The sequence below is a fragment of the Odocoileus virginianus genome, chromosome 20, assembly GCF_023699985.2.
Source record: "Odocoileus virginianus isolate 20LAN1187 ecotype Illinois chromosome 20, Ovbor_1.2, whole genome shotgun sequence".
In the NCBI taxonomy this organism is placed as follows: Eukaryota; Metazoa; Chordata; class Mammalia; order Artiodactyla; family Cervidae; genus Odocoileus; species Odocoileus virginianus.
Window position 1 is genome coordinate 376,257 of NC_069693.1, and position 27,482 is coordinate 403,738.

At 53.9% G+C, this 27,482-nt stretch overlaps 2 protein-coding genes across 4 annotated transcripts; one reads left to right on the forward strand and one right to left on the reverse strand.

Moving 5' to 3' along the window:
* Positions 1-1,101: 1,101 nt before the first annotated feature.
* On the forward strand, positions 1,102-12,727 carry SPACA6 (sperm acrosome associated 6). 3 transcript variants are annotated; one of them, XM_070451630.1, is made up of 9 exons: positions 1,102-2,844; positions 3,070-3,147; positions 9,385-9,453; positions 10,153-10,176; positions 10,912-10,989; positions 11,117-11,223; positions 11,667-11,823; positions 11,916-12,126; positions 12,399-12,727. In XM_070451630.1, exons 1-9 carry the CDS (start codon positions 2,631-2,633, stop codon positions 12,430-12,432), a joined length of 972 nt encoding a protein of 323 aa, XP_070307731.1. In that variant the 5' UTR covers positions 1,102-2,630; the 3' UTR covers positions 12,433-12,727. The 3 variants fall into 3 exon arrangements, with proteins under 3 accessions (XP_070307731.1, XP_070307730.1, XP_070307732.1); XM_070451629.1 differs by having other exon boundaries at positions 1,102-3,147; XM_070451631.1 differs by lacking the exons at positions 1,102-2,844; positions 3,070-3,147 and having other exon boundaries at positions 9,307-9,453; positions 10,857-10,989.
* Positions 12,728-15,288: 2,561 nt separating this feature from the next.
* Positions 15,289-26,944, reverse strand: HAS1 (hyaluronan synthase 1). Its single transcript, XM_070451609.1, has 5 exons — positions 26,724-26,944; positions 22,125-22,829; positions 20,432-20,657; positions 19,546-19,678; positions 15,289-16,306 (listed from the first exon to the last, which is right to left on the reverse strand). The coding sequence occupies exons 1-5, from the start codon at positions 26,730-26,732 to the stop codon at positions 15,631-15,633; spliced, it is 1,749 nt and encodes a 582-aa protein (XP_070307710.1). The 5' UTR covers positions 26,733-26,944; the 3' UTR covers positions 15,289-15,630.
* Between the last annotated feature and the right edge of the window lie 538 nt (positions 26,945-27,482).

Sequence of the window (27,482 nt, forward strand, 5' to 3'; positions counted from 1 at the left end):
CGGTTTCCCCAGGAGAGACGAGCCGAAGCCGCAGGGCGATGCTGCGGCCCCGCGAACCCTGAGGACGCTCGGCTTCCCTCGGCTCGCACCCCCTCCCCAGGCCCCCGGCAGCCCCGGGGCATGCTGGGAGCCCGGGCCTGGGCTCCGGGCCAGGTTGGGGGGGGCGGGGGGGCGGGGGCCGCCTCCTCCCTTCCCCTTCCTCCCCACCTTGGCCCGGCTCGCGCCCCCGCCGGAGGGTCGGGGAGGCCGGGAAGGAGGGAAGCGGGATGCGAGCGGGGTCCGCGGACTCGTCCCTGGGCCCCCCCACCTCCGCCCTTCCCCCCGGCCTCCCCCGCCCCTCCGCGCCTCCCCGCCTCCCCAGCAGGTCGCTACCCCGGCCCTGGGCCCCTGCGCGAACCACCCCCACCCCACCCCCAGCTCCAGACCTGGCTCCGAGCTGCGGCGAGGGGGAGGGAGAGAAGGAAGGAGAAGGGGGGGGGGGGGCGGAGGGAGGCGAGAGACCCGGGAGGGAGAGAAGGAGAAAGAGAGAGAGAGGCTAGGAGGGAGACGGAGGGGGAGAAAGAGGCCGGGAGATGGAGAAACGGGGGAGGGAGGCAGGCAGGGGGGAAAAGCGGGGGGAGGAGAGGAGAGTGAGACGGGGAAATCGAGGGAGAGACGAGAGAAGAGGGACAAAGACAGAGGGAGGGGTGCGGAGCAGGGGAGGGGGCAAGACCGGAGGGAAAGGGAAAGAAGCAGAAAGGAGGAGAGGAGGGAGCGCGAGGCGGGGGAGGGCGGAGAGACACGGCCCGAGAAAGGCCCCTGCGAGCCGGGGACGGCCGCGCGCGGGGGGAGGCGCGGATGGGCAGCGCAGAGCCGGGGAGGAGCACACGGAGACTGCAGGAGACGGGGGCCAGGTGAGGCCGAGGGCGAGCGGGCCGGACCGGGAGAGAGGACCGGGAAGATGGAGCTGGAGCGGGAGACGGCGGGAGCGAGACCGCCGGAGCCCTGGACCGAGGTGGAGGTTCTCAGGTGCACTGTCTCAGCCCCGGGCTGGGGAGGGCGGGCGCTGGGCCCTCTTGCCTGGAAGGCCTGGCCCCTCCCACTCCCCCCCCCCCCCACCCCGCCACCCCACCCTACGGCTGGCTGGGGCTCAGCCTTCCCACCTGCGAAGTGGGGGTGCCGATGGCACCTCGCGCCCCGCCGGAGAGATGACACAGGCCTGGGGCGGCATCCGCGCGCAGGCATCCCAGCTGTCAGTGTGGTACTTGATGAGAGGCCAAAAGCAGGGAAGAGAGAGGAGCAGATACCTAGAATGGCTTTCACACCGGTTTATAGCCCCTGGGCGGCCTCCGCCCCGCTCCTGAAATTTCCGATTATCTGACAGGTAGGGAGGGAGGGAGCTGGCCCAAGTGGCCAAACTCTGAAACTGGTGAGGTTCCCTCGGACCCGGGATCCAGGAAGCCGGGCTGCGTCTTCTCCAAAGGAGACAGGCCTGGCTGGATTCCCGGGTCTGAGGGAGGGGCCGGGGGCCTGGTCTCCTGGGTCCCCTAGGGAGAAGAGGGGCTTGAGGACTTAGATTTTGAATCTCAGGGAGCAGTGGGGGCTAGGGGGCCTGGATTCCGGGGATCTTCGGGGAGGAAGGGGCCGAGAGACTTGACTCCTGGGTTCCTTGGGGAGGAGGGGGCCGGGGGCCCGGATTCCTGGGTCCTGGCACCCACCCGTAGAACCGACCTTGCGGGGCCTTCGCCGCACACAAGCTCGTGTCTGTGGGTCCGTGTCGGGGGCTCACCATCGCGGCTGGGGCCTCCCCGGCCCTCCCCGCCCTCCCTGGCCCCCGTCTGTCCGTCCATCCGTCTGTCTGTCCACCTGCCGCGCCCCCCGGGCTGAGGTAGGAGGTTGTATAGTTGAGGAGGACACCCACGGAGATCACTATACGGCCTCCTAGCTTTCCCCAGGCTGCGCCCTGCACGGGACGGCCCGGCGGGGACCCCTGGACCCCGGTCCCCTGCCCCACCCGGCCAGGCTGGGGGGGGGCGCTGCCGCAGGGACCCTGGGAGAGAAGCAGGCCTGTCCCTCCTGTCTTCGTCCCTGTCCTTTCTCCCCTTTCCTTCAGGGAGTTTCTCTCCCATCCGGAAATCTCTGCTTGGCTTTCTCTGTCTCTCCATCTCCACTGGGCCTCTGTGCAGTGGCCTCTGAAACTCTGTCTGCATTAGTCTCTTATGGTGCTTTCTGGATCTCTGACCTCCCGGTGTTTCTCTGTGGCCCAGTTTCCGTCTTTCGGGTCCTTACGGCGTCTCTGTGCCATGTTCATTTCTCCGGCACCCCCCCCAATCCCAGGGCCTGGCAGGCCCCCCCCCCGCACAATGCACTGCCGGCCTCTGCGTCCCTGAGACCCTTTAACCTGTGAGGACGTCCAGGGTCACAGGTGAGGTTCTTGGGAGCCTGGCGTCCGGCCCAACCACCAGCCTGGGGCTTGCCAGCCCGACCCCCTGTCCCCTTGCTCCCTGAAAACCCCCACGGTGGGGGGGGAGCCTGACATTGGATTGGTGACTGAGACCTGACCTCTGACCCCTGCATCTTGAGCCCCTCCCCCGCACCACAGTGACCTCACAAAAGTCACCAGCTTCTTCCCCAGGCCACGACCCTCCGCCATGGCCTGGCTGGCCCCTTGGAGCGCCATCCTGCCCTCCCTGGCGGCCCTCGCGGTCTTCGATGCCTCGGCCTGGGCCTGTCTCCTCTGCTTCACGTCTTATGAGGAGCGCCTCCAGATTTGCCAGATCTTCGCCGGCCTGGACAGCCCCGACCTCGGGAAGTGTGAGGAGGCCTTCGAAGACGCCTTTAAGGGGCTGCTGGACACGGAGATCAGTGAGGAGACCACACCCCCTCCCCAGCATCCTCCCCAGTGTGGGGGGGCCCGGGGGTACACGGAGGGAGGGACCCGAGAGGCCTGGAGAGACTTGAGAGGGACAGAGACGCAGAGATGGGAGAATAGAGGCGTGGGGAGCAGAGATCGGAGACCGAGGGATGACCACCTCAGGGCTGTGGTGCCAGGGGAAGCGGTTCCCCCCAGCCCCTGCCTCCCACCGCCAGACTACGAGGAGAGGGGCCAGCTGAATGATGCCTTCACCCAGATGACCCACTCCCTACAGGAGATGGCCGCCGCCCAGGGTGAGTGGGGCGGGGTCTGCAGCGCTGGGAGATGGATGTCTGAGCCTTTGCGGGGGGGGGGGGGGGGGGCAATGGGGAGAAAGCCCAGAATGTGACAGTGATCTTGATGGTAGGACGCCGAGGGAGCTGGGTGACCTTGTCAGGGAGCAGAGATGGGCAAGGCCTGGTGGGTTCAGAGCAGAAGGAACTTGAGAGTCTGAGGCCAGTGAGGCTCGGGGAGGTGAAAGCCTGCCCTCCCTGTGTGGCTTGCCTTCTCCCTGGCTGTGAGATTCTGGATGCGTCACTGCCCCCGTTCCCAACTTCGGGCCTCAACTTACCCATCTGAGAAAGGGGACAAGGGTTTTGCCTTCCTGCAAGGCATGGGAACTCAGTGAGACGGAGGGGGCTCCAGCATGGAGACAGACTTCAGGGAGGAGAGCTTCCTTTAGGATAAAACTTATTCCCTACAGTTAGCAAAGTGGTTCCACATCTTTGACCTGCGGAGGCTATCAGGGGGCCAGGGGGCCCAGAAGACAGGTGGGAGCAGGGAGGGAGAGGATCACTGGGGAGACACGCACATGTGACAACCTCGAGGGAATGAGAAATATGCGTGTGATAGTGTGAAGGGACCACAGGGCTGGGGTGACCCTCGTGGCCGAGGGCCAGTGTGAGCAGTGATCACACGAGGCTGCCGTGGTCACGTGACAGAGGACTCCCCCCAACCCCCAGCCCCACATGCTGGAGACTGGAACCATGGGTGGGGGAGCATTCATGGCCGTGTCCGTGGTCTGGGGGCTGCACACTTATTTCTACATCTCGGTTCTGTTACTTCTTTTACTTCCTACTCTTGCCTCCGAGCTTTTTGACGAACATGATCCCCAAACATGAGGAGGTTCCATCCATCGGGGGGGCTCCCAGGGCAGGGTGGGGGGTTGTGCAGCGTGGAGAAGACTTCAGCTGCAGATTCCCCCACCCACAAAGGGAGAGCTGAGGAACTCGGAGCTGGAGGGGGGTGTGGTGCGGGGAGAATTCTGGGAGATGCCCTTCTCCCCTACATCAGAAGGTTTCGAAAAGAGCAGAAACAAGTCCTGTTCTGGGTGCAGAAGACCCCCGAGGGCAGCGTGTGGGGCCAACTGGAGCAGGGGAGGGAGTGGAGGCTGGAAGGCCTGGGGTGGAGGCTGTGGTGAAGGAGGCCAGACCTGCGGCGGGGAATCTGTGCTGGTGGAGAAGAGAGGACCAGGCCTGGGTCTGATCAGCCGTTCAGGGAGAGGGGTTCGGGACCGTGTGCCAGGGCTGGCTCCGTGCCTGAGGGGGCAGTGGTCATCTCTGGGATGAGGGAGTCCTGGAGGAAGAGCAGGAGTGGGGGTAGATGGGCAGCTGGGTGAGGATGTAGTGACTGCAAGGGGCCTGGGGGACATCCAGGGTCCAACTGGGAGTCAGGGAGATTTGAGACTGTCCCGAAGGAACAGGGCTGTGAGCCAGGGAAGGGCAGGGTCAGCTCAGGGTGTAGAAAGACCCTCAGAGGCCATGTGGAGGATGGACTGGAGGGAGAGTCTGGGGGCCGGGAGAAGCTGGGGCTTTACGTTCCATGGGTATTTATTGAATGTGCCAAGAGCACCACCAGGGATACAGCTGTGACCCAAACTGCAAGCCACCTGCCCTCAGGTTGCTTGCATTGATTATTAAGCGTAATCAGTGAAATGCCATAGATGTCAGCTGGTGATCCATGCTATGGAGGGAAACAAAAGGGGGAGGAAAAGGTGGGGTGACCAGTGGTGTGATTGTTTTACTAAACAGGTTGATCAGGGGAGGTGCAAATGAAAAAGATCCAGTTGTGCAAAGACTAGAATGAGGGGAACAGAGAGAGCTATGCAGGTGACCTGGGGAGAGAGCTTCCAGGTGGCGGGAAGAGCCAGTGCAAAGGCCCTGGGGCCAGTGGGGCTGGAGTGGACCATGTAGGCTAACGGTTCTCCAACCCCACAGTGTATGTCAGAATCTCCTGGAACCTTATTAAAATGTAGGCTCCTGGGCCCCACCCTCTGTCTCTGACCCTTAGGTCTGAGGTAGGGCCCAGAAACAGACATGTCTAACAAGTTCCCAGGTGCTGCTGCTGCTGTTCTGGGAACACACTTGGGGAAATGCTAGGGTGCGTCCTCGAGCTAACTTCAGCCAGAGGACCCCCTTTCCAGCTCATACCAAATAATCACTTCAGCTCTTGCTCTTGATGTGGGGAAACCCTTTGGAGAATTTTTAAGGAAGGAAGGGTTCTGACTAAGGTCGTATGGGTCAAGGGCAGAAGCAGAAAGTCCAGGGAGGAGACAGTCAGTGGTGACTTGAACCTGTTGTGATGGTTGGTGGGGGCTGAGATGAACCAGCCCCTTGCATGGAAGATGCTGTGACTGCAGAAAGTGATTTATGTTAATAATCCTCCCAAAGTATGTCCTTGTACCAGCCCTGTGAGGTGGAGTTTTTATAGCCCCATTTTCCAGATGGGGAAGTTGGGGCTCCCCTGGATGGACCCAGGGGATGTCTGGACCAGATGTATGTAGGGTGATGAGGATGGGAAGAATCAGGATGACTCCTGGGTCTCTCCCGAATGGAGAGGTGGACAGGTGGACTCAGAGTGGCTCCTGGTGGTGGCCGCTGACACTGTTAGAGTGATGTTGAGGGCAGTGTGTGTACTGCAGATAGTGGCCACCCATGGAGGCTCTGGAATTTGACCACATGGGCTCCAATCCAGCTGTGTGACCTTGGGCCAATTTCCTAATCTCTGTGTGCTTGGGTTTCCCCGTCTCAGATTAGACGACAATAATGCCAGTAGTTGACTCTTCTGTAACACAGACATTATCCCATCATGGTCATTAAATGGTACCTGACACGTAGTTTGGGAGGAGGAGGCTTTTATATTGTATGACATGAAATCCTCACCACCAATGCTGTGAAGTAGACACCGATGTTGTCCCCATTTTATGAATGAGGAAACCAAGGATCAGGCAGGTTAAATACCCGGCCAAGGTCACACAGGGAGGAGTGCGTGTGATGGGTAGCACAGAAGTGAGACAGGTGTGTGCATAGTTGGAAGAGACAGGACTCAAACTCAGGTGATCAGCAAGTTGAGGCTCCCAATGAAGCACCTCTTTGGGGGAGACTTTATAACTCGTGCCCCTTTGTGGTTAACACAAACCTGCCTCTTGCCCCTTTGGACATTTCGCTCCATCCCTACTTGACTCCCATGCTTCTCCCCTGCCCCATGGCTGACTTGGTATATCCCACATACCCTCCCCCGAGAGTCACTTGGTTTGGCCCATAGATATCCCTTGGCTGCCTTCTCCAACATCATCCCGGCCTCTCATTTCAGCACTGCTACTAGGACCACATCCTCCTGACCATCCTGCCATCACCAGACCACAGCTCCTGCCTGCCGTGTGGCCAAGGAGAGACTGCTAAGTCCTTGACCCCTCATTGTGCACCTGCTTCCTGGCTTCAGAGCCCCCCTCTCTCCAGCTTCTACCATCACTTCTATGATCATTACTTCAGCCAGATTCTTATCAGAATCCTCAATTCCCTCCCTTTATTTATGGTTTAACCTAAGGTTAAAACATGCAATGTCTTAAGCAGGTAGAAGTTTATTTTGTCCATATAAAATAAGTCTTGAGGTAGGCACTTAAGACTAGTATGGCAGCTCCATTTTCCTGGGGACTCAGTACTCTTCCAGCTTTCTGCCTTACCACCCTAGGGCATACTACTTATCCTCATGGTCCTATATAACTGCCAGAGCAGCAGCCATCAAATCCAAGTTTCAGGCAACAGGATGAAAGAAGGGGAAAGGGGCCAATAAAATGGCACCATATCTCTTTTAAGGCTACTTTCTGTGACTCATACATCACACTTAAACTTATGTCTCAACCATCAGAACTTGGACACATGACCACAGCAAGCTGCACTGGAGGTTGGGAAATGTAGTCTTTTAGCTGGGGCAGGGTGGGGGTGCTTTCTCTGCTGAAATGTGGTGATATGTTATTAAGGAGAAAATAGGTATTTTGAGGCAACTGGCAATCCCTATGTATTAGTTTGCTAGGGCTGCTGTAACAAAAAAAAAAACAGAGACTGGGTGGCTTAACTAAAAGAAGTTTATTTGCTCACAGTTTTGGAGGCTAGAAGTCCAGGATAAAGGTGTCAGTGTCAGCAGGGTGGGTTTCTTCTGAGGCCTCTCTCCTTGACTTGCAGAATGACTGTCTTCTGTCTGTGTCTGTGTCCAGATTTCCTTCTCTTCCAAAGAAATCAGTCATGTTGGGTTAAGGCCCACCCAAAAAAACCCTCATTTTAATGTCATTACCTCCTTAAGATTCCATCTCCTAATACAGTTGCATTCTGAAGGACTAGGGCTTAGGACTTTACTGTATGAATTTGGAAGAGATGAAATTCAGCCCATAGCACCCTGCCACATGAGTACTGGTGGCTCAGCGGTAAAGAATCTGCCTGCAGTGCAGGAGACGCAGGTTCTATCCCTGGGTGGGGAAGATCCCCTGGAGAAGGAAATGGCAACCCATTCCAGTATTCTTGCCTGGGAAATCCCATGGACAGAGGAGCACAGCAGGCTACAGTGCACGGGGTCACAGAGTCAGACCTGACTTAGCAACTAAATAACAACAACAAAATCCTGCCACATTTCTGACTTCCAAAACCACCTCCACCTGTAAATCATTGCAGCCATCCACTTTGAGAAAGTCCCCAAACTTTTTTTTTTTTTTTAAGGCCATTACAGTGGTGAAAACTCAAACATCCATAAGAGCAGAGAACATAAAAAGAGTGAACTGCTGCCAAGTCACTTTAGTCATGTCCGACTCTGTGCGACCCCATAGACATCAGCCCACCAAGCGCCCCCATCCTTGGGATTCTCCAAGTAAGACCACTGGAGTGGGTTGCCATTTCCTTCTCCAATGCATGAAAGTGAAAAGTGAAAGTGAAGTCAGTCACTCAGTCGTGTCTGACTCTTAGAGACCCTATGGACCGCAGCCTACCAGGCTCCTCCATCCGTGGGATTTTCCAGGCAAGAGTGCTAGAGTGGGGTGCCATTGCATTCTCCAAAAAAGTGAAAGAGGGGTAGAAATGAAGAGACTGGGAACTCTGGAAAAGTGGGTGTGTGCCCTGTCTAAAGTGGGTGGCTGCTGCTAAGCTCCAGCCAACTGCTGCCTCATGGAAATACTGCCTCTGTTACAGCTCTTCCAGATTTTGTAAAGGGATGCCAAACATTTTATGTGACTTTTCCCAAACTTTATATGACAGCAACTGGGTCATTTTTTAAAAACACTTTCCAGGCCAAATATAACACATCCAGTGGATGAATTGTGGCCCCAGGCTTCCAGCTGTGGTACTCATTCCAGTTGAATCCTGGAATTCATTCTACACATACTTATTCCTAAGACTCGGGGCCCTTTCCTGGTTTCTGAGGACACAGCACTAAAGAAGGACTTGTTTGCTTACAGTCTTAAATGCTCACTATGTATATGTGAATATATGTATTTGCAAATTGGTGAGAGCTATGAATGAAACAGATGGGGTATTGTTAGAGACAAAAATAGGGGACTGGATTAAATTAGATTTGTGGTCAGGGAAAACCTCTAAGGCGGTGACATGAGGTATGACAGGAAGGATGAGTAGGAGTAGGGGGAGAGGTGCGCTGCAAACTGAAGACAGCATGTGCAAAGGCCCTGAGGTGGTAGAGAACATGATGCTTTCCTTATCAGGGGAAATGAATTGCAGGAGACTTAAGACTTGCCGGTTCCATATCTGGGTCAGGAAGATCCCCTGGAGGAGGACATGGCAACCCACTCCAGTATACTTGCCTGGAGAATCTCCATGGACAGAGGAAACTGGTGGGCTACAGTCCACGGGATTGCAAAGAGTTGGACAAGACTGAAGCAACTTAGCACACAGAGAGGAAGACGAGACTAGGCCAGACCACACAGGGTCTCATAGGCCATGGGAGAAATTTGACCTTTATCCTCCCTTTTCTCCTTAACAAGAGAACACAGATGCAGAGGAGTTCTGTCAGAGTGATTAGTCCGAGGCAGCTGAAGGAGATTTGGGGGTGTGCCCACCATCCAGATAGATAGAGTAGGAGGATGTGGCATTTATCAGAGTCCCGGAGATAGCAGGGGCTGGGGGAGGGGCACAGACATGATGACAGCCAGGCCTGTCGAGCTCCGGCAGCCTTGGGGAAGGGTCTTTATTACAATGACTCCCTCCACCCTCCAGGGTCCTTTCGGGTTGCCTTTCTTCATGCTGCGGAGAAAATGCAGAAGATTATATTACAGCTTAAGGAAGGTAAAATAGACTGTCTCCTTCCCCCAGGCACAATTAGAAAACCCCACTCCGGAGACCCCCATCCACTCCCATCAAGCCAACCCCCGGCCCGATTTCCGAGCCGAGCTTCCCTTGTGGGTCTCTCGGCACAGCCTCTTATCCTGCTAGGACTACTCTGGGTTCGGCCCCGCCTCTGATGCAAGGTTACCTGTAGCTGGGACCGCTTCGTAGGACAGTCCTGTCCCAGACTAGCTCGGGCCTCTTCATGGATCTGTGTCTGACCCTGGGCACTCTGTGACAAGATTCCTTTCATCTCGGGCGTCTTAGTGGGCAACGTCCAGCCTGACCACACCTCTAATTGGGCCCCCTAATTAGGCTCTGTCCCCTCCGATGATCGCCCAGGATCTAGGCCCGTCCCGCTGGATGGAATACACCGGGGCTGGACCTGCCTTCTGGGTGGGAGCAGCAGGCTTGTGCCTGACGTCTTAGTGGAATGTTGCAGGGCTGGCAGGGTCCCCAGGTGAAGTACCGCAGGCCTGGCCCCGCCTACAGGTGAGAAGTTGCAGGCTTGGCCCCGCCCCTTTGGTGGAGCGCGGCATACCTGGCTCTGATCCCTTGGAGGAATGAATGCATCCGGCCCCGAAACGTTTCCTCTAGGGGAATTTCAGGTGAGCACCTGCCGCGACTTACAGGGTGGTAACGCTTCTTCTCTCTCCACAGTGCAGGCCTGCATTCCTCCCTGCGGTAAGCACGTCATTCAAAGCTCAGAATTGCGGGGGGGAGGGAGGTGGTAAGGGCCGAAACCTGGGACTCTTGGGTGGCCTCAGATCCGAAGGGGCCAATCGAGCCCAGAAGAGGAGTAAGTAAACCAGGCATTGTTCACAAACCTCAGGAAAGGCGGGTCCGAAAAAAACCCCCAAGGCAAACCAATAGGGATCCTAGAGGCTGGAGAGTGGTGAGAGCCAGCCAATGAGCGCGGGAAAGGCGGGGTCCAGATTCTGTCCGGCAGGTAGAACCCGGGGAAGTTAAATAGACCTTATGGGCTTTTGAACTGTGGTGTTGAAGAAGACTCTTGAGAGTCCCTTGGACTGCAAGGAGATCCAACCAGTCCATCCTAAAGGAGATCAGTCCTGGGTGTTCATTGGAAGGACTAATGCTGAAGCTGAAACTCCAGTACTTGGGTCACCTCATGCGAGGAGTTGACTCATTGGAAAAGACCCTGATGCTGGGAGGGATTGGAGACAGGAGGAGAAGGGGGCGACAGAGGATGAGATGGCTGGATGGCATCACCGACTCGATGGGCATGAGTTTGAGTAAACTCCGGGAGTTGGTGATGGACAGGGAGGCCTGGCGTGCTGCGATTCATGGGGTCGCAAAGAGTCGGACACGACTGAGCGACTAAACTGAACTGATGGTGGCCGAAGGGACCCTGGCTAGGGGAGACAGATGGACCCCGGACCCAGCGTTCCCACCCCATAGGGCTCCAGGAGGTCACCCGGCGTTTCCGCTGCCGCGGATGCTACTCCAAGGTCTGCGATCTCCCGCTTGACTGCCCAGGTGAGGGGCGTGGCCTTGAAGGGTGAGAAACCTGAAAAACTGGAAGAGAGGGCTGAGCGAGGAAGGCGCTGGGGTTGGGGGTTCGGACGGGGGCGGGCCGAGGTGGCGACGCGAGACCTGTCTTCAGTTCAGGACCTGACGGTGACTCGGGGTCGTCAGGCCATGTTCTCTTGCACTGTGAACTTCCAGCTGCCTAAGGAAGAGATCACCTATTCCTGGAAGTTCGCAGGAGGTGTGAGTCGGGGCGGGACCAGCGTGAAGGGCTTTAGGAGGCGGTTTATGCTTCACTAGAGGATGGAGAGTCAGGAGGCAGGGAGTGGGATTCGAGGAGGCTCGGACTAGACTCATGCTTCGTGCAAGGGGAGGGTCCCGGCATTTTGGGGTAAGGGTCAAAGCTCCCAATGCAGTGACGGAGCCCAGGGGAGGGTTATCCGTAGGGGTTTCAGGCGGGAGAGCAAACACTAGGCCCACGAGGCGGAGTCAAGGCCTAGGGGGCGGGGCCGTGCGTGAACGCTCGGCGAATAAGAGGGCGAGGCTGGGGCTCGGGGGCATGGCCTGGCTCAGGGCGGGGCTTCACGTAGCGGTTTGGCGAGTCAGGGAGGAGAGAATCTCTTTTGCGCTCGGGGCGGGGCCGGCCTCCCTCGGCCTCTCGCCGCTTCAGCCCGGGCGTCCCGCAGCTCCGGACTCAGGACCCGACCTACTTCCGAGATATTCCGCGGGCCCAAGGTTACCTGGCGCGGATCCGGCCGGTGCAGCCCACGCACCGCGGGACCTTCTCTTGCGTGATCACGCACGATCAGCGCCCCCTGGCGCGGCTCTACTTCTTTCTTAACGGTGCGGACCGGGCGGGGCCGCGCGGCGGGGGCGGGGGCGGGGCCGCGCGGCGGGGGCGGGCTGGCGCCCGGCTGACGTGCGCGTCCCCGCAGTGACGGGCCCGCCCCCGCGCGGGGAGACCGAACTCCAGGTCTCTTTTCGGGAAGTGTTGCGGTGGGTGCCGCAGGAGGCGGAGACGATCGAACCCTGGAGGCCCAGCCTGGGCGAGCTGCTGGCCACACCAGGGGCTTTGACGCCGGGCAATCAGTGCCTGCTCGCAGCCCTTGTGGCCTTAGCATCAGCCAGTGTGACCGTGCTGGCGTGGTGAGTCCCCGGGACCCCGGAGTCCCAGCCTCTGGCTCTCTCCTTATTCAGACTGGGATTCAGTTTGGGTTTCTCAGCCCCTCCTCCCTCAGATCCGGAACTCCGAGTCTCCAGCCTCCTCTTACTCAGGAGTCATAACCCCTCGCCCCTGGTTTCTCAGATCCAAGAGTCCAAGCCCTATCACCCGCCTTTGGAACCTAGGCTCCAGGACCCAAATTTCTGGTCCCCAACCTCTTCCCCCTCCACATACTAACATCTGTTTGTTTCCCCAGGATGTTTTTTCGATGGTACTGCAGCGGCAACTAACAAAGGTATCTCTTCATACCCTATTTTCATCCTTAAAATAAAGAGTCTATTTTGGCTCTCTAGATTATTTCATCGTTGCAAGTGATCGCTGCACACCACTTAGGGGGAAGGGCGGCATATGCCCAGGTGCACATGCGCCCATAATGATGGTGAGAGGCACAGCTGTGCAGCGCGGGGCCCTGTGCTGAGGGCTTTAGGTGCACGCCCAGGCCCCTCCCCAGATTTCCGGCAGTGTCCTGGACGTTTACACCTGCATCAGTCACCCTCAAATAAAGACCTTAATGTCGCCCCAAAAGTCTGTTCCTCCCTCAAAACTTTCTTGCTGTCGTCAAGGGCGTCACCATCCACCCAGCTGCTCGACTGGAAACCTAAGTTGTATTTAATTTCTCCTCCATGTCCCACCTATTTCCAAGTCTCAGCCTTTTCATATATCATTCCTAAATATCTCATGGAGTTGCTCCCTCTCTGTGGTCCACCACCATCTCTCGCCTGGGTCTCCGCAGCAGTATTCACACTGGTCTCCCTGGCTGAGAGTGGGCTCAGCCTTGTCCCAGTACAATCCATTCTCCACAAAGCAGCCAGAGTGTTCTTGTTTTGTTTTTTGGCGACCTTGGCTAAGGTTTTAATTTTTTAAATTAATTTTTATTGGAGTATAGTTGATTTACGGTGTCGGTTAGTTTCTGCTGCCCAGCGAAGTGAATCAGTTATACATATACACATATCCACTCTGTTTTAGGTTCTTTCCCCATATATGTCATTACAGAGTATTGCGTAGAGTTCCCTGTACTGTACAGCAGGTTCTTATGAGTTATCTCTTTTATATATAGTAGTGTATATATGTCAGTTCCAATCTTAAGAGTGATATTCTAAAGTTTGTCAGGTCAGGTCACTCCTCTGTTCAGAACCCTTCAGTGGCTTACGATTGCCACTGGGCCAAAATCCACCTCCCCTCAAGGTCTCCAAAGCACCCCCTCTATTCACCATTATTCTTGTTCTATCCAGGATCTAGGGTACATACTATTTTCTTCCTAGAATAATGTTTCTTCTCCTTTTTGTCTAGTTAACTCAGTTATGATTTCCCCTGAACAGCCTTTATGTTCATTAACCTATTTGATCCTCAGGACAACTCTGTGGGCAGGCACTATGTTGGTGTGCCTGACTTCCCTTCTCTATTACCCTCCTCTTTACTCTCTAACCCACTGGCCTTCTTTGCAGGTCCCTGGAACATACAAAGCTCAGTCCTGCCCCTGGGCCTTTGCATTTGGGCCTTCCTACTTGAAATGAGATTACTCTGATCCTCACGAAGCCACCTCCCTCTCACTTCACAGGTCTCAGCTCAGATGACACCTCTCATTACTCCCCTCCTCCCACATGATACCCCCCATTTTTAAAAAATTTTTTGTGTGACTGGCTTGTGGGATCTTATTTCCCTGACCAGGGATTGAACCTGTGCCCTTGGCAGTGAAAGCTTGGAGTCCTAACCACTGGGTAGCCTGGAAAATCTCGACATCCCCCTATTTTAGCTTGCACACAGCATTCACTCAGACCTGATGTAAACTTATTTTTTAATTTGGTTTTGTGGCTTCCCCACCTAAAAGGTAAGCTCCCTCATAGTGTTCTTCACCAGTATGTTCCCTTTCACTGATTCATTTCAGTCAGAAAATATTCAATCAGAAAATAAACAGCGTTTATTATATGTGAGGCATTTTCAAGGCACTGTAAACACAACAATGAAGAAATCAGAACAGAAAAATCTGCACCCTCAAGGCACAGGGGATTAAGAGATACAGACTATTATGTGCCTGTTAGTTGCTCAGTTGTGTTCCACTCTTTGGGACCCCGTGGTCTGTCCATGGAATTCTCCGGACAAGAATACTGGAGTGGGTTGCCATTCCCTTTTCCAGGGGATCCTCCCGACTCGGGGATCAAATTCAGGTCTCCTGCATTGCAGGCAGATTCTTTACCATCTGCGCTACCAAGGACTAATGGATTATGTTCCTGAGAACCCTTAACTAAGGATAACACCATCTTTGCTTAATGGAATAGGAGTTTCTGGAAAGCAGACTCAGACTCTTAATAGCTTCTGTATTTGCAAACCTGACAATGTGTGTGGAATTGAATAGGAACTTGGTAAATGTTTGTTTTGTGGTTGACTAACTGAATCAAAGAATGACTGAAGTGAAATGACAGTGTCCAGCACATAGTAGGTGCTCCATAGTACCTGAATGAGGAGTTGAGAAATTCCACCTTCAAAACAACCCCATCCCGGGACTTCCTTGGTGGTCCAGTGGTTAAGAATCTGCCTTGCAGTGCAGGGAATACAGGTTCGATCCTTGGTCAGGGAACTAAGATCCCACATGCCAGGGAGCAACTAGGCCTGTAAGCTGCAGAAACCAAGCCCACATGCTCTGGAGCCCATCCACTGCAGTGAAAGATCCTGCATGATGCAGTGAAGATCCTGTGTGCCACAACTAAGACCCAATGCAGCCAAAAAAAAAACAAAAAACAAAACAGCCCCATCCCACGGCATTCCTATCCCTGTTTTCCAAAGAGGGCATCCAGGCTAAAAGGAAGGAGGGTATTCTGTCTAGTTTCAAACAGGTTCCTCTGTCCATGGAATTTTCCAGGCAAGAATACTGGAGCAGGTTGCCCTTTCCTTCTGCAAGGGACTTTCCAAACCCAGGGATCGAACCTGTCTCCTGAGTCGCCCTTCATTGACAGGCAGATTCTTTATCGCTGTGCCACCTGGGAAGCCCCAAGACCCAGCCAGGAGCCCTCAGTTCTCAATCATGCAGCGCCCCCCAACCCCCGGCTTAGTTCTGGAAAAAAAAAAAAAAAAAAAAATGGAGAGTAGGCTGAGAAGAAAATAAATAAAATTCTTTATTATATTCTAATACACAGTACAAATAAGGTTAAATAAGAACAGAGAAATCAGGGGCCCCAGGACAGCCTATGGGGACCCCTTTCGCCCTGCCCCTAAAAGTCCACACCCTGATCAATAAATACCCCTCCCAAGAGACCCAGAAATCCCAGCCCGCCCCCCGAAAAGAGTCCAGGCTGAGAAGTCTTGGGTCGAGCCCCTCACTTCACAGAGGAGGGCCACTGAGGCCCAGGGGGTCACCAGCAAGTATGTGGCTCCGGGAACCCCGCTAAGTCCCCTCTGGCCGCCCCCGGAGCCAGCGTCCGGTGCACCCAGCCTCACACCTGGACGCGGTAGCCCCCCGCCCGCCGCCGGCAGAGCCTCCGCACGCCCACCCAGTAGAGGGTCAGCATGACGGCCCAGTAGCCCACGTAAGCGCCGGCGCCCGCGGCCAGGTGCCGGGCCTCGGCCGCCCGGGAGGGCCCGCTCCAGTCGGCCCGGGCCTCGTGGACCACGCTGCGCACCAGGCCCCCGAGCAGCAGCAGTGCCCAGAGGGCCAGGGGCAGCACGGGCACGTAGTTGGCGGCCAGCTTGCGGCGGCCCGACGTGCCCCAGCCGCTCTGGTTCATGGTGGCCAGCGCCAGGAACTTGGCCGGCAGGAGGCCGCCCATGTAGAGCGGCGCGTAGAGCGAGAGCAGCAGCATCCGCAGGCAGCCCCGCAGCCAGGCCGCGAAGGCCGCCTTGGCCAGCGCCACGCCCTGCACGCACAGCAGCACCCAGAGCAGCGCCCAGGGGCGGCCCGCGTAGAAGAGCCGCAGCACCGTGGCCGCCACGAAGAAGGGGAAGAGCCCCGAGACCACCGCCTCGTAGGTCATCCACGCGTGGTGCCGGTGCCACCAGAGCGCGTTGTACAGCCACTCGCGGAAGTACGACTTGGACCAGCGCGTCTGCTGGCTCAGCCAGCGCAGGAAGGACGACGGCGTCTCCGAGTAGCAGCGCGACCGCGAGGTGTACCTGGGAGGGAGGGAAGAGACGGGGGCTGTTGGCGCGGCTCTCCTTGGAGCCCACGGGGACAGATCAGAGCCAGGAACGGCCCCTGGGGCACGTGTGCTCAGCCTCTCTTGGAGAAGGAAATGGCAACCCACTCCAGTATTCTTGCCTGGAGAATCCCATGGACAGAGGAGCCTGGTGGGCTACAGTCCATGGGGTCGCAAAGAATCAGACAGGACTGAACCATTCTTTCTTTCTTCTCTTTCTGGACCTCAGGGGTTTTGATACCCACCTGGGTCCCTGGACTTTTTATCCAAGTGTGTGTGCTCTTTGGGACCCCATTGACCGTAGCCCACCAGACTCCTCTGTCCATGAATGAGATCCTCCAGGCAAGAATACTGGAGTGGGTTGCCATTTCCTTCTCCAGGGGATCTTTCCGACCCAGGGATCAACCCCACATCTCTTGTGTCTGCCATACTGGCAGGTGGATTCTTTACCACTGTGCCACCTGGGACACCCCTCTTTATGCAACAGGAATTGATTAAAATGCCAGTGGAGGAATTCAGGGAAGCCTTTACTGGGACTCCTGCTGCAAGTAACAGGTTCCTTTGCTTGCTCCCTCCCCTATGGGGCTGGTGAGGCGCTGGTCCCTTAAATGGGATGAGGGTAGGAACGGATCAGTAGATCAGGTGAAGGGGTAGTTTTGGTGGTCTGCCCACCCTCTTGGTGGTGTACTGTGCAGGGATCAGGCCCGGTACCCCGCTTTTGCTCCCTACACCTCAGAAATGGCAGTTGAGTTTTGGCCGTTTTGTATCTCATTGTTCATAAGTTGCCCCAGCTGCACATGCGTGAGGGTTACTTTTAGTCCCTTACAGTTTCTTTGTATTTTGTTACTGGAGGAGGCATTTGTTTAGGTGCATGCACTGCAGTAAAGGTCCCAGGTCCCAGCCTGTCTCATTCTCATATGTAAAATGGGATCAACAACGTTTCCTACCTAATAGATGAGGGTTGAAGGAGGATTAAATGCCAAGTGCTTAAGACCAGTATATTGTACTTGCTCAACTGATGGTGGCTATTACGACTATTTTTACTATGACTAATGTAACTCGGCATTACTAATATCATTGCGATGGATGACACTATTACTAATACTATCACTAATCTATTACGAATACTGTTATTGGCAGACCTCAGGGTGAGGAAGGAGCCAGGCATGGTTCCTATTCGGGGTAGCCCGGGCCTGAGAGCTTCTCAAGGGAACCATTAAGTTCCCTTCCTGTGGCCCTGGCAGACATTACTAATCAATCCCTCCCAGGTTTCCAGCCAAGTCCCCACAAAGCTAGAATCATTTATGTGAGACGTCATGAGGTGGCCTCCAGCAGTCAGCTTGTTAGGAGGGATTAAACCATTCTGTCCCCAGGGGCATTATTTGACAGTGTCCAGTCTCCTTCCCCTGTGCCAGCTGGCATCCTCAGTGACCCCCGTGGTAATCCTCTTCCTCCCTCAATCCGTACTCAAAACAGCTGGGAGGGATCCTGTTACAACAGCATGCTACCCTTCTCCTCAAAACCACTAGTGGCCCCCTCTCCTTAGTTCCGGATTCTTGACCATGGAGGCTTTCCTGAGTGGACCCTCCACCCCGTGAACTCTCTGTCCTCTCCTGATGCTCTCTCCCTTGCTATTGGTCCAGCTGATCTACTTTCAGTCTCCATTCCTATCTTACCCTAATTTATCGTTTCACTCCCTGCCTGGAAACTTCAATCCACCTTCCTGGCTTTATATGTTACCTTAGCATGTGCTGTTGTGCAGTTGCTAGACGTGTCCGACACTCTGCAACCCCATGGATTGCAGCACGCCAGGCTTCCCTGCCCTCCACTATCTGCCAGAGTTTTCTCAAACTCATATCCATTGAGTCGGTGATGCCATCCAACCATCTCATCCTCTGTTATCCCCCTCTCCTCCTGCCTTGGATCTTTCCCAACCCCAGGGTCTTTTCCAATGAGTTGGCTCTTCGCAGCAAGTGTCCAAAGTATTGGACCTTCAGCTTCAGCATCAGTCCTTCCAATGAATATTCAGGACCAATTTCCTTTAGGATGGACTGGTTTGATATCCTTGCAGACCAAGGGACTGTCAAGAGCCTTCACCATCATGCATCATTCTCTAATATGCTGTATTTCCTACTTCTATATTTTACTTACTGTCTATCTCTGCAATCAGTGTAAGCATGAATTTGCAGTTCTTTTGTTTGCTGCTGCATCCCCAGTGCTGAAAACATGGGAGGCACTTGAACAATATTTGTCAAGTGCATAAAGGTATTGGGTTCCCTCGGTATACCCCAAGTTCTCTCTGGCACTGTCACTGGTCTAACTTTGTAGAAATATCTTTCGCCTGTATGTCACCTGGTCTAGCCATGAATCCCCTTCAGGTACATCCCTTCTTCCTGAAGCACTTATTGGGGTTTAGGCGCTCCCCTCCTCTCCCACGTGAATCTTCTCTCTCTAACTAGTTGATCCCACTCTGTTGATGTCTTTCTCTTTCCACAGACTGAGGAGCCTGTGCTCTCGGTGGTGGAGCCATCTTGCCCAATTTCATGTTGTATCTTCTAGGTGGAATTCCCACCCTCACTTCACCCTACTTGGTAGAGTCCACTGGGTCACATGGTTCCCTGTAAAGGCCACCCCTGCCCCTATGGTATCTTCCACTCTCCTCTAGTGTCTCATTTGGTGCGTTGGATTGGCCAAAAAGTTCACTGGTAACATGTTAGGAAAAACCCAGATGAACTTTTTGGCCAACACTATAGCTCATGATTCAATGCAAGTGCCCCTTCTGTTCCTCATGGTTTCTTTCTGTCTCCTCTGAAATCTTGCTAGAGAGACCCCAATGTCCTATGATTTACTTTAAGTTTGGAGTATCCTCAACACACACACTGGAGAAGGCAATGGCAACCCACTCCAGTATTCTTGCCTACAGAATCCCGTGGACGGAGGAGCCTGGTGGGCTGCAGTCCATCGGGCCACACAGAGTCGGACATGACTGAAGCGACTTAGCATGCATGCATGCAATGGAGAAGGAAATGGCAATCCACTCCAGTATTCTTGCCTAGAGAATCCCAGGGACAGAGGAGCCTGGTGGGCTGCTGTCCATGGGGTCGCACAGAGTCGGACACGACTGAAGTGACTTAGCAGCAGCAGCAGCACACACACATCTGCTGAGATACTCATCGGCCCCTGCACACACCCAAGCACCCAGTGCCCTCAGCTTACTTGGTGGCATAGCCCATGCTGAGCATGCGGTTGGTGAGGTGACGGTCATCCCCAAAGGTGCAGTGGGTGCCCAGGAACTTCTGGTTATACCAGGCCTCGAGGAACTGCTGCAGGAGGTTGTTCCTGTATAGGCCTGGGTGGGGGAAGGGCACACAGGAGCCTCAGTCGCTGCTGTTGCCAGCACCATCCCCAGCCCAACTCATCTCCAATTCCAACCCCATCCTTTCTCTAAATATTTATTTTTATTTATTTATTCAGCTTCTCTAGGACTTTGTTGTGGCATGTGGGATCTAGTTCCCCCACCAGGGATGGAAGCTGGGTCCCCTGCCTTGGGATGATGGAGTCTTAGCCACTGGACCATCATGGAAAGCCCTCCAGCCCAGTTAACCATCTCAATCCCATTCTTAAGCCCGTCTCCAATGACAACTCCAGTCGCAATCCTGTTCTCAATCTCACCTCCTTCCTCAACCCCACACTCATCCCAAACTTGCCCCAATCCCATCCCTGACCCATAGCCACTCTGACTGCAAACCCATCCCCAATCTGGTATCATTCTTAGCTCCACCACCTACTCATCCGCATCCAAAAAACCCATCTCCAGCCTCAAGCCTAGCACCAACAGTGTTGTTAAGTTCCAAACCCATCTTATCCCCTTCCCCAATCTTCACCCAGCCACAGTCCAATCGCTATCCACACGCTTTCTCCAGACCATTCCTACCACCAGACACCATCCCCACCTCCAGCTTCCAATCTTACCCCTGTCCCCAGTTCCTGCCCCAGCCCCATCTTTGTCTCCAGTCTCAATCCCATCTTCAACCCATCTGCCTCCTCTTCTCCCTTCCTTCTCCACCCCATCCATGGCCCTCCCAGCCCTGCCCCTGCTCACCTAGGGGCCCACTGATGCAGGACACACAGTGGAAGTAGCTCTGACAAGCCCGCTCCACATTGAAGGCCACCCAGTACCGCAGGCTGCTTAGGAAGCTGACCCAGGAGTCCAGGGGGTTCAGGATCCGTACATCGCCCCCAACAGCCCCTACGCGGGGGTCCTCGTCCAGCACCCGCACCAGCTCCAGCAACGCCATGGGGTCCAGCCTTGTGTCTGAGTCACAGACCTGACAAATGGAAGGGCCAAAGTTCAGGCGAGATCCTTGCACAGGGCTGGCAATTGAGGGACCATCCTTGATCCCCATGGGATGAGAACCAACTCAGACACTCACTCTGCAGCCAATCTGAACATAGCTTGAGTTTTTTAGTCATGTTCAATGTCTTATCACATTTTAAGATGACCACCCACCCCCACACACACCCATGCTCTTGTAAAATACCCTCTGGTGTGTGGGCAAGATCTGTAACTTGCTTTTAACCTATAGTATATGGCCAATAGCCAAAGTGATGATACAGAACTCCCATAACTGTATTCCCTCATTTGGAAATGGTGAAGGGGTTTTGCAGTGTAATTAAGGTTCCTAATCTGTTGGCTTTAAATTAATCAAAGGGAGAGTATCCTGGGTGGGCCTGACCTAATCAGGCGAGCCCTTTAAGAGAGGGTCTAGAAGTCAGATTCTTGCTGGTCATGACAAGGCAAGCTGCTATGAGTTCTATGGTTGCAAAAGAACAAATTCTGCCAACAAACATATGAGCTTGGAATGGGCCCCAGAACCTTTGATAAGACCCAGTTCCAACTGACACAATGACTGCAACCTGATGACACCCTCAACAGGAGATCCAGTTAAGCTTTGCCCAGACTCCTAACCCATGGAAACTATGAGATAATAATAAATGTGTTTTGTTTCAAGCTGCCAAATGTGTGGAAATTTGTTATGCGGTGGTAAAAAAAACAACTATTTCAATGCATTAATGAATGAATTACTGCATTGAATGGATGAATGAATGATGAAATAAACAAATAAATCTCTGTACTGATAAGTAAATGGATGGATAAACAAAAGAATCTCAACACTGAATGAATGAAGAAACAGAATGAACCAATCTCTACATTTAATGACTTAATTTAAGTGAATGAGTAAATGAATGAATGATCTCCATACTGGATGGATAGATGGATGCATGAAAGAATGAGTGAAAGAAAGAATTTCTACCTTGGATGAAGAAAAGATGAAACCTCTACACTGAATGGATGAATAAATAAAGGAATGAATGATCTCTGTAGTGGATGATGAGATGAATGAATGAAGAAAAGATACAATGAAAGAAGGAAGAGAAAGAAGGACAGAGACATTCTGGGGTAAATGAATCTTTATGTTGAATGGATGGATAAATGGATGGATGAGTGGGTTAATGAGAGTTTCTGCATCAAATGGATGAATGAATGAAAAAGGAAGGAAAGAAGGAAGAAATCTCTTCCCTGAATGGACAAATGAATGAGCAAAACGAATGAGTAATCTCCCTAATGGTTGAATGGATAAACGGGAATATGAATGTGGAAGGAAGGAAAGAATGGATGAATGAATAAAGGAAGCAGAGAGGTTCACACCAATCTGTAGGTTGAATGAAGGATCCGAGGGAAGTGGGATGGGGGTGTCCGGGTCACAGAGGCGGCGGGGGCGCCTCCCACTCACCTGCACGTAGTCCACCGAGTCGCCGAGCGCCTTGAAGGCCGTGTACATGACTTCGCGCTTGCCGCCCCAGCGCTGCGCCACGCACACGCACCGGCGCGTCTTCACCAGCGCCTCCACCGCCAGGCGCCCGGGGTCCTCGGCCTCCACCTCGCGGTAGGCTCCCTCGCCCGCCGCGCCCGCCGCCGCCGGCTCCCAGGGCTGGTGATAGTTACCGTCCCACACGTAGGTGGCGGGGTCCTCGTCGGCGAAGACCTCGCGGAACATGTCGACCATGTACAGGTCCTCGGCGCGGTTGCCGTCCACCACCATGAGGACGCGCAGGCGCGCGCGCGGGTACACCAGGGCTCGGGCCGACACCAGGCACTGGCGCAGATACGCGGGGTCCTCCTGGTATGCCGAGATGGTGAGCGCCACGCTGCGCGCTGTGGCCGCCTCCGGGGGCCCCCGCGCCGCCGCGCGCCGCGCCGCCGCCGCCACCCGCCGGTGCTCCAGGTAGGCGAAGAGGCTCTGCGCCACCAGGTGCGCCGAGAGGAAGGCCCCGTAGAGGCCGAAGGCCAGGAGGCCGTAGCGATCGGAGGCCAGCGGCACGCCGGCGGCGTAGGCCCAGGTCATGAGGCCCAGGATTAGCAGCGCAAAGGTGATGGTCAGCACCCGGCGGACCAGGCCGGAGCAGTGACGGGCTGCCTGGCTGGGCTTGGGCACGTCCTTCGGGAAGAGAAAGGGGCGGGGAGGGGGGGGGAGTCCTTAAATGCTCTCTGGGAAGGGAAGCCCTCCTGGCTTTTGTTTCCAGGCCAACGGTCACATCCCCTTTTCAGAAAGAGAATCCCCTGGGTACTGCAAAGTTACTTTCATTCATGAAAGTAAACGTGGCAAACAGTTATCAAGGCTGAATACCTGCTTACGCTACTTCTGATGCTATTCCCCGCCCCCCCGCCCACGTTTTTAACAGCCTTAAAATCCACCAGGATTACACTCAGTGGAGTGTCACAGCTGAATTAACAGGGGCTCCCTGCCTCCTTAGTGGCAGGGAAAATGATTCATCTCACAAAGCTTTCTTAGTGTTAAGATAATAGTGATGAAAATACACATCTCAGAGAAGAATGCAATGCCCTTTAAACGTTTTACAGAAGCTAACTTATTTGAATCCTCGAAACAGCCCTCTGAGGTGGGTACTGTTATTGTGTGTGTGTGTGTGTGTGTGTGTGTGTGTGCGCGCGCGCGCACACGCGCGCGCGTGCACTAAGTCGCTTCAGTTATGTTCAACTCTTTGTGACCCCATGGACTCTACCCCTTCAGTCTCCTCTGTCCATGGGATTTCCCAGGCAAGAATACTGGCGAAGGTTGCTATTTCCTTCTTCAAGGCATCTTCCCAACCCAGGGACTGAACTTGTGTCTCCTGTGTCTCCTGGGTTGGCTGGTGGATTCTTTACCACTGAGCCCCCTGGGAAGTCCCATCCCCCTTTTACAGGTGAGGCAACTGAGTCACATAGAGGTGCAGCGACCTGCCCAAGGTCTGCCTGGAAAGCAGAGAAGTCAAGCCTTCTGTGTTTTCTTTGGGGGGGGGGGGGGTGTTGCATTAAAAACTGTCTTTATTGAAGTTTAGTTGATTTACAATGTTGTGTTAATTTCTGCTGTAAAGCAGTGATTCAGTTACACACATATATTCTTTTCCATTATAATTTATCACAGAATATTGAATACAGTGTCCTGGACTGTACCTTGTGGTTTATTCTATATATGACAGTTTGCAGCCGCTAATCCCAAATTCTCAACTCTTCCCTCCGCCACCTCTCTTTCCCTTTGGCCACCACAAATGTGTCAGAGAAGCCAAGATTTGAACCCTAAGAATCCAGTCACTCAGCCACAACCTTATATATTGGCTTTACTCCTCAGCAGCACCCCAGGGGGTAGGCTGAGGGGACAGATAATCTTTCCTGCCACCACTATAGAGATGGCAAAGCCAAGGACTGATTAGCCAGGAGGAGTGGCTGGCAGGGCCAGATGCCCAGTACCCATGACTGGCAGAGCTCATAATCGAAGGGAAGGAGGTGCCTCTGTTTGCTTGTCTGTAAAGTGGGGGTTTAGCCCCTTCCACATGCCGAGCCCTGGTAAGGTGAATACTGTTAACGCTTCCTGTTACAGATGAGGAAACTGAGACCCAGGGGGCTGTGTTCTCTCATCCAGGGTCACTCAGGCTCCAGTCTCTGGCTCCACCATCCTCTACGCTCAGTTGCCTTCTCCCTCTGTCACCAGTTCGAAACTCTTGGGCTTATTATGAGTTAAATGAATCACTAAAGCTATAGATCTGCATGGTCCAATTCGTGCCCCATGGGCCACCTGTCGCTACCGTCTGCTTGAACTGCAGCGGGTACCACTGAGGAACTGAATTTTTAATTGTATGCAATTTAAATGTTTGGATTCAGAAACTGGGACTTCCCCGGTGGACCAGTGATTAAGAATCCACCTTCCAATGCAGAGGACAAGGGTTTGATCCCTGGTCGGGGAACTAAGCCTGCGTGGGCTGACTGTGCCACAACTCGGGAGAAGCCCGTGTGCAGCAACTCAGACCTGACACAACCAAAAATAAATAGATAAGTATTTTTAAAAACAAAAATAAATTTAAAAACAGATCCTTAATTCAGTTATTGGAAGACTTTTACACATGTTTGGAACAAGTAGGATCTGTGAAGCTTCTTTTTCAACTAAATGTTATGAAATCTAAAACTGCAGATCAAGCATCTCCAGTGAAAATATAGCATCTGCGTGAGATGTGCTACACATCTCGATTGGGAAGCCTGAGTGCGGAAAAAAGAAAGTAAAACATCGCATTCATGTGTTTGTACTGAAATGATAATTTTTTGATATATATAGCAGGGAGTTGGCCCCCTACGGCCTCTTGGACCAAATGCCTGCCTCCTTCTTCACTACAGCCTGGCAAGCTAAGATTAGATTTTATGTTTTTAGAAGGTTGAAAAAAGTCAAAATAAGAATTATATTTTGTGGGACATGAAAATTATATGAATACACACACTAGTTATGTATAAAACAGATAAACAACAAGGACCTACTGTATAGCACAGGGAACTTCACAATATTTTATAATAACCTACATGGGAAAAGAATCTGAAAGAGCATATATATATATATATATATATATATATATATACACACACATAATTGAATCACTTTGCTGAACACCTGAAACTAACATGACATTGTAAATCAATTTCTTGTTGTTTAGTCACTAAGTCATGTCTGACTCTTTTGTGACCCCTGTGGACTGTAGCCAGGCTCTTCTGTCCGTGGGATTTCCCAGACAAGAATACTGGAGCAGGTCATCATTTCCTTCTCCAGGGGATCTTCCCGACCCAGGGATGGAACCTGCGTCTCCTGCATTGGCAAGCAGATTCTTTACCACTGAGCCACCTGGGAAGCCCTGTAAATCAATTATACTTCATTCAATAAAAATAAAGGAATAAAGAAGATTATATGAAATTCAAATGTTATCGTTCTTAACATCGTTTCCTTGGCACACCACACACATCTGGTTCCATATTGTCTACCGCTGCTTCCTCACTATGCCAAAGTTTGTGTAGTTACAATGGGGACCATATGGTCCTCAAAACCCCGAATATTGACTGTCTGGCCTGGTACAGAAAACGTTTGCTGACTCCTGATACCATGGGTTAAAGAAAATTTTATTATTAAAATTAATCACACCTGTTTCTTTTTCCTTTTTAATGTGGCTACTAGAAAATTTTAAATGATGTCTGTGGCTTGTTTAATGTTTCTCTAGGACAGAGTTAAGTTACAGCTTTTAGCCTGGTGCTAGTAATTGCTCAGTATTAACCACTGTTATTATTTCTTCTGGAATCTTCCTTCTGAAACCCTTTGCCCCAAACCTAACTGTGCCTGAGTTCCTGGGGATGGGCTAGTTCATGGTGAGGATCCCAGGGACAGGTGGGCGTCTGGAGAATCCTAACCCCAACAACAGTCACAGTCACACGTCACCATGGACACACAACCCAGACAAGATGACCCCAAACACCTGCCCGTAGAATTTAGTGATCCGGAGACCCCCTCCACTGACAGCCACACAGGTGAACTCAGGGACATGTGCCCTTCAGATAAGAACACCACCACCAGCAAACACATACAAACACACACGCTCTTCAGGTAAGAACACCACCACCAGCAAACTCACACAAACACACACACGCACAGACACAGACAGACACCCCTGGCAAGGTCAGGAAAAAAAAGGTTAACAGTTGAGATTGAACCATAGGAAATTGCCATTTTCACCAGTCAAAAGCGACCAGAGATGGGCGATTTCATTTGGTCCACCTTAATATTTGCCCAACACAAGAAAATAGAATTCTAGACCACGTGTGGCGCAAAGACAGCTCTTTGCTGCTCCGGGGCACACGGACCCACACGGACTTACAGGCAGGTCGGATCTGACATGCATTCAGGCCAGACGGCACACAGACTCACAGGGCCGCTGTCGCGCACAGGAGCACACGTGCTCACAAACGCGCGGGGAGGCCTCCCGCCCGCCGCAGCCTCACGCGTGCCCACGCACACTCCAGCACGCACCTGTGTCATCGCTGCGGCTCCGGCGGCCTCTCCTCGCCCGCTGGCTGCTCCCGAGTCTCCCTGCTGCCCCTTGAGCTCGGGGGAGATTTGAAGAGCCGGGCGGGCGGGGGCGGGAGGAGGGGCTGACGTCAGGGCTGAGCTGGGCCAGGGGCTCTGAGGTCACGGCCCAGAGTCCGGCAGCCACACCCGCTTCCCGCCATCACCCCGCCCCCCTATACCAGATGGACCTCCCCGTCCAGCTCCCCCATCCTCGCTCCCCTTCCCTCTCCCCCCGAAGCCGCGCATCACCCCCATCACTCCCACTCCTGGCCCCGTCTCTCCCCTCCGTTTCTCCTGCTCTCTCTCTGCCCCCATCTCTTCCCTCTATTTCTGGACTTCTCATCCATCCCTTTCGTTCTCCCCACTTCCTCTGTCTCTCCTCACACCTCTCTCCCCCTCTCTCCCCCATTTCTCTCTCTTCCCCCCACCCCCAGCCCCCCTCGCGTGCCCCCTTTATCCCCCCACCCCCAGCACACAATGCCCGCCCGTCTCCTCGAATCCTTGGAATCTCTCCCATGTTGGCTCCCCCGGGGACTGGTCCCGGCCACTGGCAGACGGAATGAGATGCACACACGTGTGTGCTGCTGGGTGTGACTGTGCCTGCGCTGGTCTGGGAGGTCGCTGTCTGGAACTGGAGCTGTGAGTGAATGTCTGAACGTTCTGTGCCTGGTTGATTCCGATCCACATCCACGTGCATGTGCATGTCTGTGTGTGTGTGTG